Below are 14,626 nucleotides of genomic sequence, written 5' to 3' on the forward strand. Positions count from 1 at the left end.
TACTGAAATATTTATTTGTATTTATTTAACATACACATTTATTTTCTCTTTTTAATCTCTTCCATTTTTATTTACTTATTTTATTAACATCACACGTGACTACAATGCAAAAAAATATAAATAATTAATCAGAGCGAGTTGGTGCATGAGGCACACAGGTAGAATACTATACTACAAACAACAGGATTTTAGAATAGTACCCTCTGCTTAACTCGCTAGTAAGTAGAAGTCTGAAAAAATGATGCATTTTTTTTTTAAACGTTTCATGTTGTTATTGCAAACATTGCCCCACCGGGTTCAAATGAAGCCACGACTCAGGTGAGAAGCCGTGAAGATTGATTTTGGAGGCAGCTTTTAAACACAGCGCCGTCAAATTCGATGCTGTCAATAAATGTTGTATGCTGGGGCTTAAGTTTGCTGAAAAGACGTAGTTTCCACCCCAATATCAACAACAAGCCAAACCTTCGGGCATGTGATGTACAAGTACCGGAGCTGTACTTAAAGAAGATCCATGCTGCATGGATGAGGTTTTTCAGCGCCATCTGGTGGACAAAAGCAGAACTAACATACAGATGTACAGGAGAAAGGTAAAATGCCTTTTCGAGCACGGGCCTTCCATCCTGTTTCTCGAGGGCCGCTTTTCGTCTCTTCCTGCAGCAACACACCTGATTCCAAATGATCAAAAAATCAGCAAGGTCTGCAGGAGCTGAAAAACAATCTGGACCATTTGAATCAGGTGTGTTAAAGCAGGTAGAAAAAACATCCAGACAACTAGTCCTCCGGGAACAGGATTGAAGACCCCTGTTGTTGAGTTCTATAGAAAAGAAAAAAAGCTCACGTCGTACATCACTGTTCCACAACCCTCAGTGAAGCTCCATTACTGCAGAAAATGAGAGTGAGAACGAGCAAAAAAGTTAGGACTGGAAATGGTTGTAAAGTCACATCAAGTCTCAATCGGAATCTTGCCTTGTGCCTGTTCCTGGAATGATTCAAGAGGTTTATCATGTGATACTGCAGCACACATTTAATTTAATGACCCAATATTGTTGCCGTCGAGAGCATGTTCCCAACTGACTCAGGTGTGTCAAATCCAGAAAGTAAAAAAAACTGCCACAGTTGAGCTTTAGCCACAGGTGCTTCTACCCAATCGGCAGGTCAATGAGCTCTCTGGGAGCTTGTTGAGTCATTGCACCTGTGGCTTAAGTCAAACTGTGGCAGGGATTTTACTTTCTGGACCCGGATTTGACACGTCTCTGCTGATACACACAGCGTTATTTTTCTTTCACTATACAGTGGTTAACTTCTTTTTGGACTTGACAGATATGATTGTTAAAAATCGTGTGATTCTCATCATTCACATGCTTTTGATGAGAACAATTTGTAAATGCTGAGTAACGCACAGAGAGAAGTAAGTGGAAAAAACCTCCGTTACTGCGGTATTATAGGCATTATCTGATGTGCTGCAGCACTCTTCCATACAATGAAACGTATTTTTATTATTATCAATCAATTTTGGTCATTTTATTCAATCAGCTTCAATAAAAGAGAACACTCAATGCAGTTTTTCAATAAACAAGCCAATCGAAAAGGCGTCGAATTGTTCAAGTCATTTTCAAAACTTTTTTTTTTTATATAAAAAAAAATTCAGTGCAGTTCAGTTTACTTTCGATGGCATTCAGAAGCTGTTCAAGGTTTTTGTCAGCACAGCACAGAGAGGTATCAATCGCAAATATGATACATTTCAGTATTCTAGAAAAGCTGCATATATCATTAATGTATAATATGAATCATTTAGGGCCTATTATAGACCCTTGAGGCATCCCATAAGTCACCTTTAATGACTTTGATTTGAAGTGAACAAATTGATATCAGTCATCCAAATAACCGCCTCTATTAATGTGTTAAGCCTTTTATCCCATATCGTTCTCTTTTTTCAGTAGTTTACTATGATCGATATATATTATACCAGAAATAATCTTTTTTTTTTTTATGCATCCATTATCTGTACTCTAAAAATGGTGTCATTTCTCAATTATCTCAAGTCACCACAGTATTTGGTTATAACACCGCTATTAATATATATTTAATGTATTGTCTCACACTTGACTTTTGTATGCACAGCCAAGGAGCTTGGTTGTCTTCCCGAGAATGACAAATAAATTGTTACTCTGTCACCATTGCTTTGTGAAACATTACCACAACTCATCTCGGTTCTCTTACCTTGAAGGCCTTGCTTGACTTCCACGCATGCACACAAACACTCACACCTGGTGATCCCTCTCCTTTTGGTTTTTATGGCGCTTGGGTTACTGTTTAACATCCGCACCCATCTTTGAGTTTGTTTAGTAAATCGATCTAATGGTAGGGCTATGGTGGCGCCATTCAAAGTGTCGCTCCATGAATTATAGGCTGCTCGCCTCTCCAAACGTCACTTTTTAAAGTTGTTGAATGCGTTTGCCTTCAAACGCGGTCAGCCTCTTCTAGCAGGACTTGTTCACAGCCAAAGTACACACCTGGATAAATGCACATTACGGACAGGAACAGAAATACAGGTAAGGCGCATTTGCTGGAGGGGCACTGAAATGAAACATCTTCGATGATAAATCTTACCAGTGTGGTTTTTGTATTGCGGGTGCCGCAACACAGTGATGGTCACTCTTCATAGAATCAAATGTAATGTTTTGAAATTGGAAAGCTTCATCAGAGCTCCACTCGTATTATTTCCAAATATGTTTAGATGGCCGATGCTGTCGCCTCACAATATTTTGCAAAGGCAGATGCACATGATGTGTTGTAAAGATCATGCGATATCCTAGTTTCACATTCTTTGGACTACACGGACTTCAGGCTGAATGTGGAGAAAATATAGCTAGCATATTGAAGCAATATTCACAAATGTTCTTTTTTTTCTCAAGCAGACTCTGTGAGATTACTTTTAATTTCAAACAGTGACAGCAATTATCTTATTAAAAATGTTATGATAAATTCTATATTTTCGTGCATCCTGCATCTATAGGTGCACCTGCACAATTGAACACATTCTTAGCTATGAGAGTTGTTTCTGATATTGTGTTGGTAAGTGTAGGTAGAATTGTTTGCATTGGAATTTATGAGTGCAGGTGTGTCTAAATTTGTGGCTGGTGATTGGATGCAATATAATTTACATTTTCCATAACTGGTCTTAATGCGGAGGGTTCTGTTGCAGAACTTGTAGAATTATGCCGTTCTCCTTTGAGTATCACTAAATATGTGCAAACAGTGTAATTTATTTGACCATTGTAATTGGCAATTTGAATATTAAAAAACATTTGTCCATAACAAATACTGTACATCTAACACAGTTGTGGTGAGTGTCGTTTTTAAGTACTGACTGGATTATGTTCTACTAGTTGTACAATGTGATACTGTGCAGTAAATTGGAGTGATATTAGATTATTCAGCAAAATGAATGTGCAACAATATGAACTATTGCAAATGTATTGTTGACAGTCTTATATAACCATTATACACACGCATGTACACCCACACCCACACACACACACACACACAGCGGTTACCCAAAGCTTTTATGGCTACGTGTGGTTTGGAAGATGAAGCAAATTTTCTCCAAATTTTCCTGTTGTCTTTGTTGTGAATCATGTCATGTTGACCGCAAAACTAGTAACTCAAACTTCTTATTAACCAGGGATTGTTGCAGGGGGGAAAAAAAGTTATTTAAAACAGAATCAGATATTTTTTTTTTTGGTTTGTTCAACTGAACTATATTAAATTTGTATCTATTATGGCCACAACCGAATTCTATTTATTTTATTTTATTTTATTTATTTTTTTTGGTAAGTGTCGTTATTCGTTAGGTGTGAACGTAATAGTGAAGAGCACGTTTTCACTCAACACAAATGTGATGAGTCAGGAGGACTGAGCCCACCGCCTGGTTAAAATGTAATCTATAACCGCTCTCTCTCTCGCTCACTCTCTCTCTCATTGTAACCAAGCAACCATGCTGAACGTATAGAGTACTCTGTATGAAATATCAGGTCGACATTTGAAACCCTACAATATTTTTTAAAAAAGTGCCCTTCAATGTTTTAAAACTAAAATCAGGATGTAATCACAATACCACACTGATAGTGTCAATGAAACTCACTTAACTTAGTAAAGAATCTTTTTTTTTTTTTTTTTTACATAGCTTTGGATCTCATTAGTATTGACTGTAGGTGTATCCTCCTCTTTCACTTCCTTTCAGATATGTCCTCTTATCTTTTACAACTGTCTTCAAGACAATGCCCCCAAAATGATGACCTTTGAGACACACAATGAGGTTTAGCACAAACTTGCCTGGTATCCATTGACTACACATTTAACAGTACAGAGTAACTTTTGAAATTTGGGCCACTTCAATTGAGGTGTGTGAATATGACCTGCGATTTGCGTTTGTACTCTTGCTTGTGAATTCCGTTGACCACTCTCATTGTACAGAATAAAAAATTTGAACTCATTCACTACCAGCCCAGTAAAAAAAAAAATAATAATAATTTTGACGTATTTAGCCGTCATTGGTATTGAATGAGTTAATATACTTTTTTTTAATATAGTGCTGATGAAACATACAGTATGTATTGTATGTGCATACACATTTAAACACATTGGTGGTCCGAGATAGACCGTTTGGTTGGTGTCATTTCATAATCGGAGTCTTCCTTTGCATCACTGAACTAAAAAGTTTAAATTGTGCAAAGTTTTAAATGGAGTGTGGTCACTGAGGTTAATCTGTGAATTTCAGAGTAAAGTTTTATGAACCGAGAGTGTTTGTGGACGGCTTTAATGGGCTTATCAGTGTTTGGCTCTTTCAAAGAGCGCCTTTATAGATAATATCTGCTGAGGTGGTGCTGCTATTACTCCAGTATTGATTAGATTAGGCCTGGGGAGGACACGCACGACTGACATTCCACATTCATAAATCTGTGAACATCCTCATGCCTTTGCGCACATTTTCCCGTACAAAGAAAAGGGTCGAGGGATATCCACCCAAATCAAATGAAACACATTACATACAGTACTCTTAAAAACGTTAAAAAAATGTGTGATTCATTCCACTATAATCTTTTCATCCCTGCGATAAGTGCAGGGGAGAGGAAAGATAAGTATTGTACAATAAAGTGAGAAGTCATCGTCGCAGCTCCTCCTCCTCACCTCGTTCAGGGACCAATCACCTGAGATTATAGATCTTTTATTTAAGGGATCTCCTATGTCATCTCCAAAAGATGTTAGATAAAGTGGACACGAGCAAGTACAAGGAAAAAAAGAGAAGGACTGCAAGAAGAAAAGAAGTGTGAGGATAACAGGAATGAAGTATTCAACTGTTGCTCAGAGTAAATCTCTATTAGATATGGAAGTTGCCAACTACTGTGACTGTCTGGATCCTTCATACAGCACACTGGGCTTTGACAATGCTGATGTACTTTATGGAGGAGGAGGAGGTAAGTCTGTACAGAGACAAACACTCTTAAATTGAGATACATTGTTTAAAAAAAAAGGGCGTAGTTCATTTCTGCCCCTTGAGCTGAACTCCTCATTAATATGCACGGTAGGGTTAATAAATATTGAACTTAATTAATTAATTAGTGGACTCCAGGGAGGTGCCCGTACATTTGTCAGGGTTAAAAAGGATACATGCATACAAAGTGTGTTCAAAGGCAAGTGTCAGGGGCGCACACGTAGGGCATTATCTCGATGTTTGGTGTCAAGGAAAAAAAGATGACTGCTCAAATATGAGTTAAAAGTCTGAAGCAATTTGAGTGTGCTAAATGCTTCCAGGCAAAACAGTTCAACTTCATTCGCTTCAGCACGAGTATGAAAGGAGGAAACTTACTCCAGATTTACTAAGACAGCTGTGGGCAAACTACGGCCCGGGGGCCACATGCGGACCGTTGAACATTTTAATCCGGCCCGTCGAACTTGAAAAAAATTAAATGAATAAACATTTTTAATGTTGTATTTTCTAAATACTGTGTTTTTTTTCAAAGACATATATATTTTTTGTAATGCTTTTGTTCACTTTCATTTAAAATTGGATATATTTCTTTCTCTGATGAGGTGAGGTTACCAAAACACTCCATCCATCTGCACCTGGTCCGGCCGCTCTGTCAGATTTTAGAAACCACTGTGGCCCGCCAATCAAAACGTTTGCCCACCCCTGCTCTAGATGTACCAAGAGGTACCTGTGAATATAATGTGCTTGTTAGTTAGACTCAATATAAAAGTCAACTTTAGAAAGAACCAACACAGACATATGTTTTTAGAATTACAGTTCGGCTAAGGTAATGGCATGTACTAAAATTGGAAAACTTTAGTATATGAGCTGTGACAAAAAGGTTGCATATATACATACATATTTGCCAGGGTCCCCCGCAGTCCCATTATGGTCATATCGACGTCACCCACGTCTTCAAAATAGGTGCCCTTAGCTCATTCACTGCCATTGACGTGTATTGAAGCCAAAAAGTACATTAATTTTTATTTTTTTTTTGGGGGGGGGATGGGTAAGACTAGTCCCAGAACATTTCTGACACAACTCCTATTATCACTTGATACACATCTGTGTACAAACAGACCAGAAGGCATTCTTTTGTAGCTCATGGACATTGGTAGAGATCCAAATAAATAATTTATAAATCCAAAATAAGCACAAAATACAAAAAAACAGCAAATGTAAAAATCTAAGTGGGCATAATAATTTATAAGATACAAGTAAAAATGGTTGAACTTTAACCCACAAAGAATATTCCTCCTGTATTAATGCTGTACTCTTTGTAAAAAAATATATATATATTTTTAAAAAAACAAGGGAGAGAAATGACATGAAATGAAAGCTAATCTGTCCCTTCAAAATATCAATCGACAACAAAAGACTAAGATTGGCCACGATTGTACAGTTTTTGCCTTTTGTACGGCAACATTATCAGTGAAAGGGTACATGAATGGCTTTTTAAATGTTGATGATTGGAAAACTGATTACTTTTTAGATTGTGCATGTTCCCTGTTTTCCATTGATTGTTGGTGTGAATTACGTTTATTTCTTTGATTGCAAACAAGATGAGAAAATCAGAAGACAGGGAGGACTAATACAAGCATACAATCAGAATTTTAATAAAGCCGAGAACAGTTTAGGTAGAAATTGCAGCCATGGGTCATAAAAATGTTTTATTGACTCGTGACTATTTTCCCGATGTCATCCCAGCGTGCATGATGACAAAACAGTCACAAAAATGACATTTTTCAATCCTCACGCCATGTTCATTTCTATTTGGCAGACTTTTTCAAGGTGGTAAATAGCCAAACAATGATAATGATTATGGTTTTGTTTATGGTGACAAAAGCGGCAGTGCTTATCATAATAATCAACATGATACGGGTAATAACAAAGCGGAGGTGACTGTGCAAATAAGAATATCAACAAAAATGTTTATTAGGGCCACTGATTGAATCCAACGTTTGCCATTTCCGAGTTGAGTTTAAATCAGAAAAAAAAAGACTTGCTGGCAAATATACTGCAGCCCAAAAATGCACTTCTGCACCTGGACTTGGAAAGACTAATAATACGACTTTATTTCAAAATCAACAAATCTTATCCAATCAACATTCCGTTAACAAATAAAACATAAAAAGGCAAAGGAGCATTAAACGTTTTCAACATTATATTGACTCGGGCTCTACATGACTGTCTTCGGCTCGTCAATTTTGTATATTTCTCTGTGTTTCGCTTGTCTCAGAGAGCATGCCAACAGATTCAAGCCTCCCATGTCCGGACGGGGCCAACAGTAACTGTGCCATCTGCGGAGACAAAGCCACCGGGAAACACTACGGCGCCTCCAGCTGTGACGGCTGCAAAGGATTCTTTAGGCGCTCCATACGCAAGAGCCACATCTACACTTGCAGGTGCAGCAATTACGACGGGCAAAATGCTCTCATTCAAAATCTGCAGTGTTTTATGAAATGGAATCTTGAAGAATTGATGGCGTAACTATTATTATTTTTTTTTTGCAACGGTAGATTTGTTGTTTTAGTTATTTCATCAAATCTCATTGCATTGTGTGCAATCCTGTTGAACAGGCTAGTTCTAATTTGATTGGAGAGTAAAATGCTGACTTGATTATGTGATAGAGATGTAACAATATCCAAATCCACGATACGATAATATCACGATATGAACCTCACAATACGATAATTACAACGGTATTGCGGGATAGTTGGCGATATAAAAAAAAAGAAGCTCACATTAATGTATAAAAACTCAGTATATTGTTTAAAAAAATATCGCAATATTATGTTACAGCATTGACAAAGAAATAAGTTGTTGTGATCAGCCGCAGGGGGCGAAAAGTAAAAGTTTTTGACGGAGATGTTGAAAAATATTAGCTAGTATGACTGATTTATGGGACCTTTTATTGGTAAAAAATAGTTGCAAAAATTCAACAGATTCGTTGCTATTAATATCGCTGCACGACGATCTCAATTTTGACATCACGATATTGCCAAGACGGTCACATCCCTACTATATGACTCGCCTTTGGCTTGGAAAGCTATTTCTTGAGCTGTTGTTCGTCACACGCAGGTTCAGCAGGCAGTGCGTCGTCGACAAAGATAAGAGGAACCAGTGTCGTTTCTGCAGACTCAACAAATGCTTCCGAGCTGGAATGAAAAAAGAAGGTAACCTACAGAACTTAAACAGATGATGTTCTCATCATTTGGTGGAAAAGCTAGCAATGATCTAAAACGGCTTCATTTCAAAACCTGCTTCAAAATGGTTGAAATTGTCACAGCTGTAAAATAGCTGGTTACGTGTGTGTGTGTGTGTTTATGAGGAGAATAACCTTGGCACGCTTTTTTATGACCCCTAATCATGTGTTATTCAAAGCTGTTGTTCTGGATTGCAACTAGTTAACGTTTGACTCCTCTTGCTGATGCCAGCCTCTATGACTATTCTCCTAAATATTAACCTTAACCCTTATTAGCACCACCACATGAAGAAAGAACTTTGCGAAACATAGAGAATTGATTCATTTCTTAAATTAAATGCATTATGTTTTAGCTGTGCAAAACGAGCGAGATCGGATCAGCTCTCGAAGAATCATTCCTGACAATCAAGACCTTCCGCCCATCACAGTTTTGGCCCAAGCTGAATCACTATCCCAACAGGTGGTCATAGACCTCAAGTTGAGCAATAAATCCGGTCTGTATATGGACCGTAGTGATGACTCAAGCTATCATCAGTGCCTGTTTCTATCCAGATCAGCGCTGCAGTTGGAATAGCAAGTATAAGAGAGCAGAAATCTGCCACTGTTGGGGATGTGTGTGATTCGATGAGACAGCAACTTCTGGTTTTGGTGGAATGGGCCAAATACATCCCATCCTTTGGAGAACTACCACTGGATGACCAGGTAGGAAGGCAATTCGGGATCTGTCACCTTTGTTTAAAAGTGTTGATGCATTCATGTGTTCAGTTTTTGTTATATGCTTGTATTGTCAGAAGGGAATCGTGCTTGATAAAAGCATGCATGGTTCGAGTTCACTGCAATCGTCTATTTCAGGGGTGGGCAAACTTTTTGATTGGTGGGCCACAATGGGTTCTAAAATTTGACAGAGGGGCCCGACCAGGAGCATATGGATGGAGTGTTTTGATAACCTCGCCTCATCGGAGAAAAAAAAAATACATTTAATTTGAAAGGAAAGTGAACAAAAGCATTACAACAAAACATATGTGTTTGACAAACAAGAGTATTTAGAAAATAAAACATTAACAAGGTTTATTCTGTTAATTTATTTCAAGTTCGGCGGGCCGGATAAAAACCTTTAACGGGCCTCAAGTGGCCCCCGGGCCATAGTGTGCCCACGCCTGGTCTATTTGGTCACACAGTTACTATTTACAACCTTGGCACATTTTGTCATACTACACTTTTCTTATTTTAAATTGTTGGGCAGGAAATATTTTCAGATTTCTTTTTTTAACACTCAGAAAGTGTTAACTGACGCCAAGGTTTCAAGCTGTCTCATGTATGAAATCAATGAACTGACCAATCAAGTCAGAGACTTAATATAGTTCGACTCCGCTCTTCTACTTGGCAGACGCGTGTTTCAGAATTTTGTCAATGGAGTCAAGAAAATGACGTTTTTCTTTCCTTTTTAATGGTTTCCTTCTCATCCAATCCCACAACCCAACACAAAATTGCGTGTAAATTGACGAACAACCTTTTTAAATAATGTCATATAACTGTAATATAGCTTTGTTAAAATGTGATTAATTCATGTATGGTGTGATCATTATTTTAAATCCCTCAACCAAACATGCTTGCATAAGAACCTCATCATTCAAGTACTGTAAAGTAAAGTAATGATTAACCAGAGAGTTATTAGCATAAAGAGACTGTATACTCTACTTCTGCTTCCTGGAGATTTTCCAAGTGTTATTAATGTAGGAACCAGAGGCGTGCGTTGTGTCATTGTTTGTGCTTAAAGTGTTTTGTGTTTGTCTCCAGGTGAGCTTGCTCAGGGCGCACGCGGGCGAGCACCTCTTGCTGGGAGTGGCCAAAAGGTCGATACCATTCAAGGACTTCCTGCTTTTAGGTAAGTGGCTTGACGAGAATGTCATCTGGTTCTATATGTGGTGCATTCATGTGATTCGGCACTGAGATGTGATGACTGATTAAATGTTGTGTTAGCTGACGAATGATTTACTAGAAAGGTTCTTTCTCTTTGTGACTTCAAAAGTATAAATAAGTCATCGCTGGGGCGTGTGGCAGCGTCATACTGAAAGCACATTTGTCACCAACCTTCGCACAAAACAGTTCTCCCGCCTTCTACTTTTCACCTTTACCATGACCTTACCTGGAATATTTAAAGTGGGTCTCAGGGTCTACATACCCACACCCTGACACCCTCCTTGCACCTTGTGTATATGTGTGCAGGTAATGGCTGCGTGATACACAGGAACAGTCCGGAACCGGAGCTCTGCCGGGTTGCAAACCGAGTCCTGGATGAGCTGGTCCAACCTTTTCAAGATATTCAAATCGATGACAATGAATATGCTGCACTCAAGGCCATTGTCTTCTTTGATCCTGGTAATTTACTAGCTTAATGTCACATTTATAATAGTCAATTTACTGGCGGGGAACTTTTAGTCAATGGTGTGGTAAGCGTAAGACCAGAGGTCATTTTGGGGAGACTTATTGTGTAACCATTTCTCTTTGCAGTCTCCTATTTAGCTCAAGCAACAGATTTTCAATAGGGTTGAGGTCTGGGGATTGAGATCGTATTGTGTCGAGAAAATGTTAAATTTCCACAATTTTATGTGGTCAAGTGGTTGTGCAAAATACAAATTTCTGGATTCAGAGATGTATAGTGTACTTAAAAGAAAAATCTGATCCACATGAAGTGCAACCAATTAAGAAATTAATACCGAGTAAATTCAACAATAATTTTTTTTTCAGTATGGGAGGAGCGTGATTGTGTGTCCAGTGAGCCACTTGTACAATTATCAGAGTATTATGAGAATAAATTTCATCAATAAAAATCAGTTTAATTTTCATGCTGTTAACACATCTTAATAATAATTATGGAGGGCACGTTATAGTTATAAATGATACAGTTAAACATGCTGAAAATTGCCCTTGTTTTATTGAATTGAAATTTATAACATTTGTAAAAAGGAAAATGGATAGACATTTTTTTTATAATTAGACCATTTATTAATCCATGAAATATTCAGAATTGCTAGTCAGTAAATACTTAAATTACATTCATGTTCAGAATTAATCATTTAATAAATTCCAGTCATATGCCTAATTAAGTCACTTATTTCATTTTTTTATGTAAACTCTCACCTGCACTCTATTCATCACATCTTGTTCCTCATTCTGCAGATGCAAAGTCTTTGCGGGACGCTTCTAAGATCAAAGCCACACGTCTGCAGGTAAGCGCAACCGTACAGTTTTGATTTGGTTTTAAATTCAAGTTAAGGACGAAAACAAAACCTGACTATTGCTGTTTATTGTCATTATTCAAATTGTCTTTTTTATGCTAAAAGAGTTGGCATTGTGTGTTGCAGGTTCAGATGAGTTTGGAAGACTACATTAATGACCGCCAGTACGACTCGCGGGGTCGTTTTGGGGAGCTGTTACTCCTTCTGCCCACCCTGCAGAGCATCACCTGGCAAATGATCGAACAACTGCAGTTCATTAAACTTTGTGGTCTCGCCAAGATCGACAACCTGCTGCAAGAGATGCTGCTGGGAGGTGAGAATTCCTGTCCATGTAAACACTGACCTCGCACAAAACGCTGGATGCTTGGAGCAGTTTGCAAACTCGGAAAGATTTGGAATGTGGTAAAAGGTGAAAAAAAAAAATAAACATTCAACATTTAGCTACATGTAAAATTTAATTTAAGGCAATGTTCCCAGTTTTGAGGTTCACCCAAATTTTTATTGAAAAATATGAAGAAGTCAAACAACTCACGTTACGTCTGCATGTGATGGGGAATTTTTATGCTGATGCTGGACCAATCAAGGTCTCTTTTTTTCTGTCCAGGCTTGACGTCGGAGAACACACATTTTCACCATCCAGCACACGCACAGCTAACCCAGGACCCTGTGACTGGACACACACTGCTCATCAGTACCATGCCTCTTACACACACTCAACAGATAGGTATAAAAAACAAAACAAAAAAAAAAACACAAAAAATAATAATAAAGTAGAAGAACTAGAAAAATTCATTTTGAATCCGACATTTTCTCTCTTCCGGCAGCCTCTCCAGACACCCCCATCCCATCACCTCCTCAAGGTCAAGCCCCTGAGATGTACAAACACTTTCCCCAGCCCGTTTGTCCTCCAGCCAGTCCTTCACCTTCCACACAGAAAGACCCCTGACATGGGATCCATGTCTTGGATTTCATCATGCCTTTGGTCTCAATCATAAGAGTACGAAAAATTGAGGTTAAAATAGTGCAGTGGCCAAGACGCAATGTGCTACAATGTTAACAAGAATCTTTTTAAGTTGATTGCGCCAAAGGACCAAGGTCAGAAGGTTTCAGTCTCCTGCATGTTTGTTTTAATTAGCACTTGAAAACAAGTAGCTAAAAATAGCAGCGCAAGCTACACTGGCAAACTCCTTAACTATCAAAACACTACTAATTGTGTTTTAATATTAATTAAAGTGTACATAGAAGGTAGTGTAAAATAATACGTGCTTGTGATACATTATTGATATTTTATAGATTTGTGTACATAGCAAGGGGCGTTCAGCTGATGTATAAATGTCGTTTATTAAAAATGTTGATTCGTGGACTTACTGAAAAATCACCTCTTTATCAAATTGATATTTTATTTTTTCCTTGGTGTATGTTAATTTATGTCATGTCAATTTAAAAGCCCCTCCCCCTTAAAACAAAACAAAAATGGTGTAAGGCTTGTTGAACTGGAAAATTTAAAACTGTTCACTACTGTAATATTGAGAGATGTTTGTAATATTTCAGGTACGTTATTCTCAATTTGATGCAGCTCTACATCGTTGTATACGGCAATCACAATAAATCTAAATTAATGTCACAGCATTGGTCAAAACGGAATGTTATTGTGGTCGTAGAGGCAGGAGTTTTGATATGATTTTTGGACTGGATTTTGTACCAAAAGAAGTGTCTGCTTAACCAATATGGTTGAATATATTCATTAACACCCACTCTGATTATAAGGATGGCTGAGTGGTGTAAGGCGCCGCGTTCAGGACCCAGTCTCCCCGGAGGCCTGGGTTCGAATCTCGAATTTCCCCATTGTGGGACTAATAAAGGGAATATTATTATTATTATTATTATTATTATCAATATTGTTGTTTTTTCAGAAAATAATAAACAAAGGTTTCACAGAAATAAATGATTTCCGTAGAATGTAAGCATCAGTTGTCACAAAAAATATATTTTTTTCCTCACCATATGGAAAATTACTTTTACTTTATTTACTTCCGTATATTGTTCTACTGGGAACAATATCAGCAGGAATATAATAGCCTATTGATACAGATATATTTAGGATATTTTTTTTCCCCATGTGCAATAACGCAAAGATATGTTTGTCCATTACTTCTTCAAAAAGCCATCATTCCTTCGCGCGTTTCCATCGGTCAGGGATATACAGTTTGTTCCCAGGCTATTGAAACCTCACTGCTGGATGATGCTGTTCATCAAAAAATCTAACTAGTTTTCCGCCATCATTTCTTTGCGAAGACACACATTGGGGCGAGGCCTAAAGCCAAGCCGTAATGTAAAACATTCATTCCAGCCAGAAACTGAGCTGTACTTTTAAAATGTGTTTGTCCACATGTGCACAAATCCTATTGTAGGAGTGCGCATCGTGTATATGTGTGTGTGCTTCCACGCACTCTGGATGAGGCCAGGGGATAAAACCCGAGAGCTCTTCTTCTCTGTATAGTGTTGTGACTCTGAAAAAACACACAAAAAAAAAAACACTCGGGTTATTTATGGCCATCTAAAATCAACATTGGCCAAATCCTCCATATCAGCTCCATAATGGACACGCTGCCTTGCTCAGGTCAAAATAACACCAAACCACAATGGGACACG

General features: G+C 38.0%; 1 protein-coding gene and 1 long non-coding RNA gene across 2 annotated transcripts; one reads left to right on the forward strand and one right to left on the reverse strand.

Annotated features, from left to right (window-relative positions):
• Nucleotides 1–101: 101 nt before the first annotated feature.
• On the reverse strand, nt 102–1,094 carry LOC148318180 (uncharacterized). Its single transcript, XR_015839851.1, has 3 exons — nt 967–1,094; nt 839–880; nt 102–542 (listed from the first exon to the last, which is right to left on the reverse strand). It is a non-coding gene; the product is annotated as an uncharacterized LOC148318180 (long non-coding RNA).
• Nucleotides 1,095–2,404: 1,310 nt separating this feature from the next.
• hnf4g (hepatocyte nuclear factor 4, gamma) lies at nt 2,405–13,682 on the forward strand. The gene is made up of 11 exons (XM_088283124.1): nt 2,405–2,552; nt 7,770–7,935; nt 8,612–8,706; nt 9,089–9,195; nt 9,288–9,437; nt 10,533–10,620; nt 10,962–11,114; nt 11,916–11,965; nt 12,101–12,287; nt 12,579–12,698; nt 12,799–13,682. Exons 1-11 carry the CDS (start codon nt 2,522–2,524, stop codon nt 12,918–12,920), a joined length of 1,269 nt encoding a protein of 422 aa, XP_088139250.1. The 5' UTR covers nt 2,405–2,521; the 3' UTR covers nt 12,921–13,682.
• The last annotated feature ends 944 nt before the right edge of the window (nt 13,683–14,626 follow it).

Source organism: Idiotropiscis lumnitzeri, chromosome 19 (genome assembly GCF_059441095.1).
Source record: "Idiotropiscis lumnitzeri isolate Australia: NSW breed Sydney's pygmy pipehorse chromosome 19, RoL_Ilum_1.0, whole genome shotgun sequence".
Lineage (NCBI taxonomy): Eukaryota > Metazoa > Chordata > Actinopteri > Syngnathiformes > Syngnathidae > Idiotropiscis > Idiotropiscis lumnitzeri.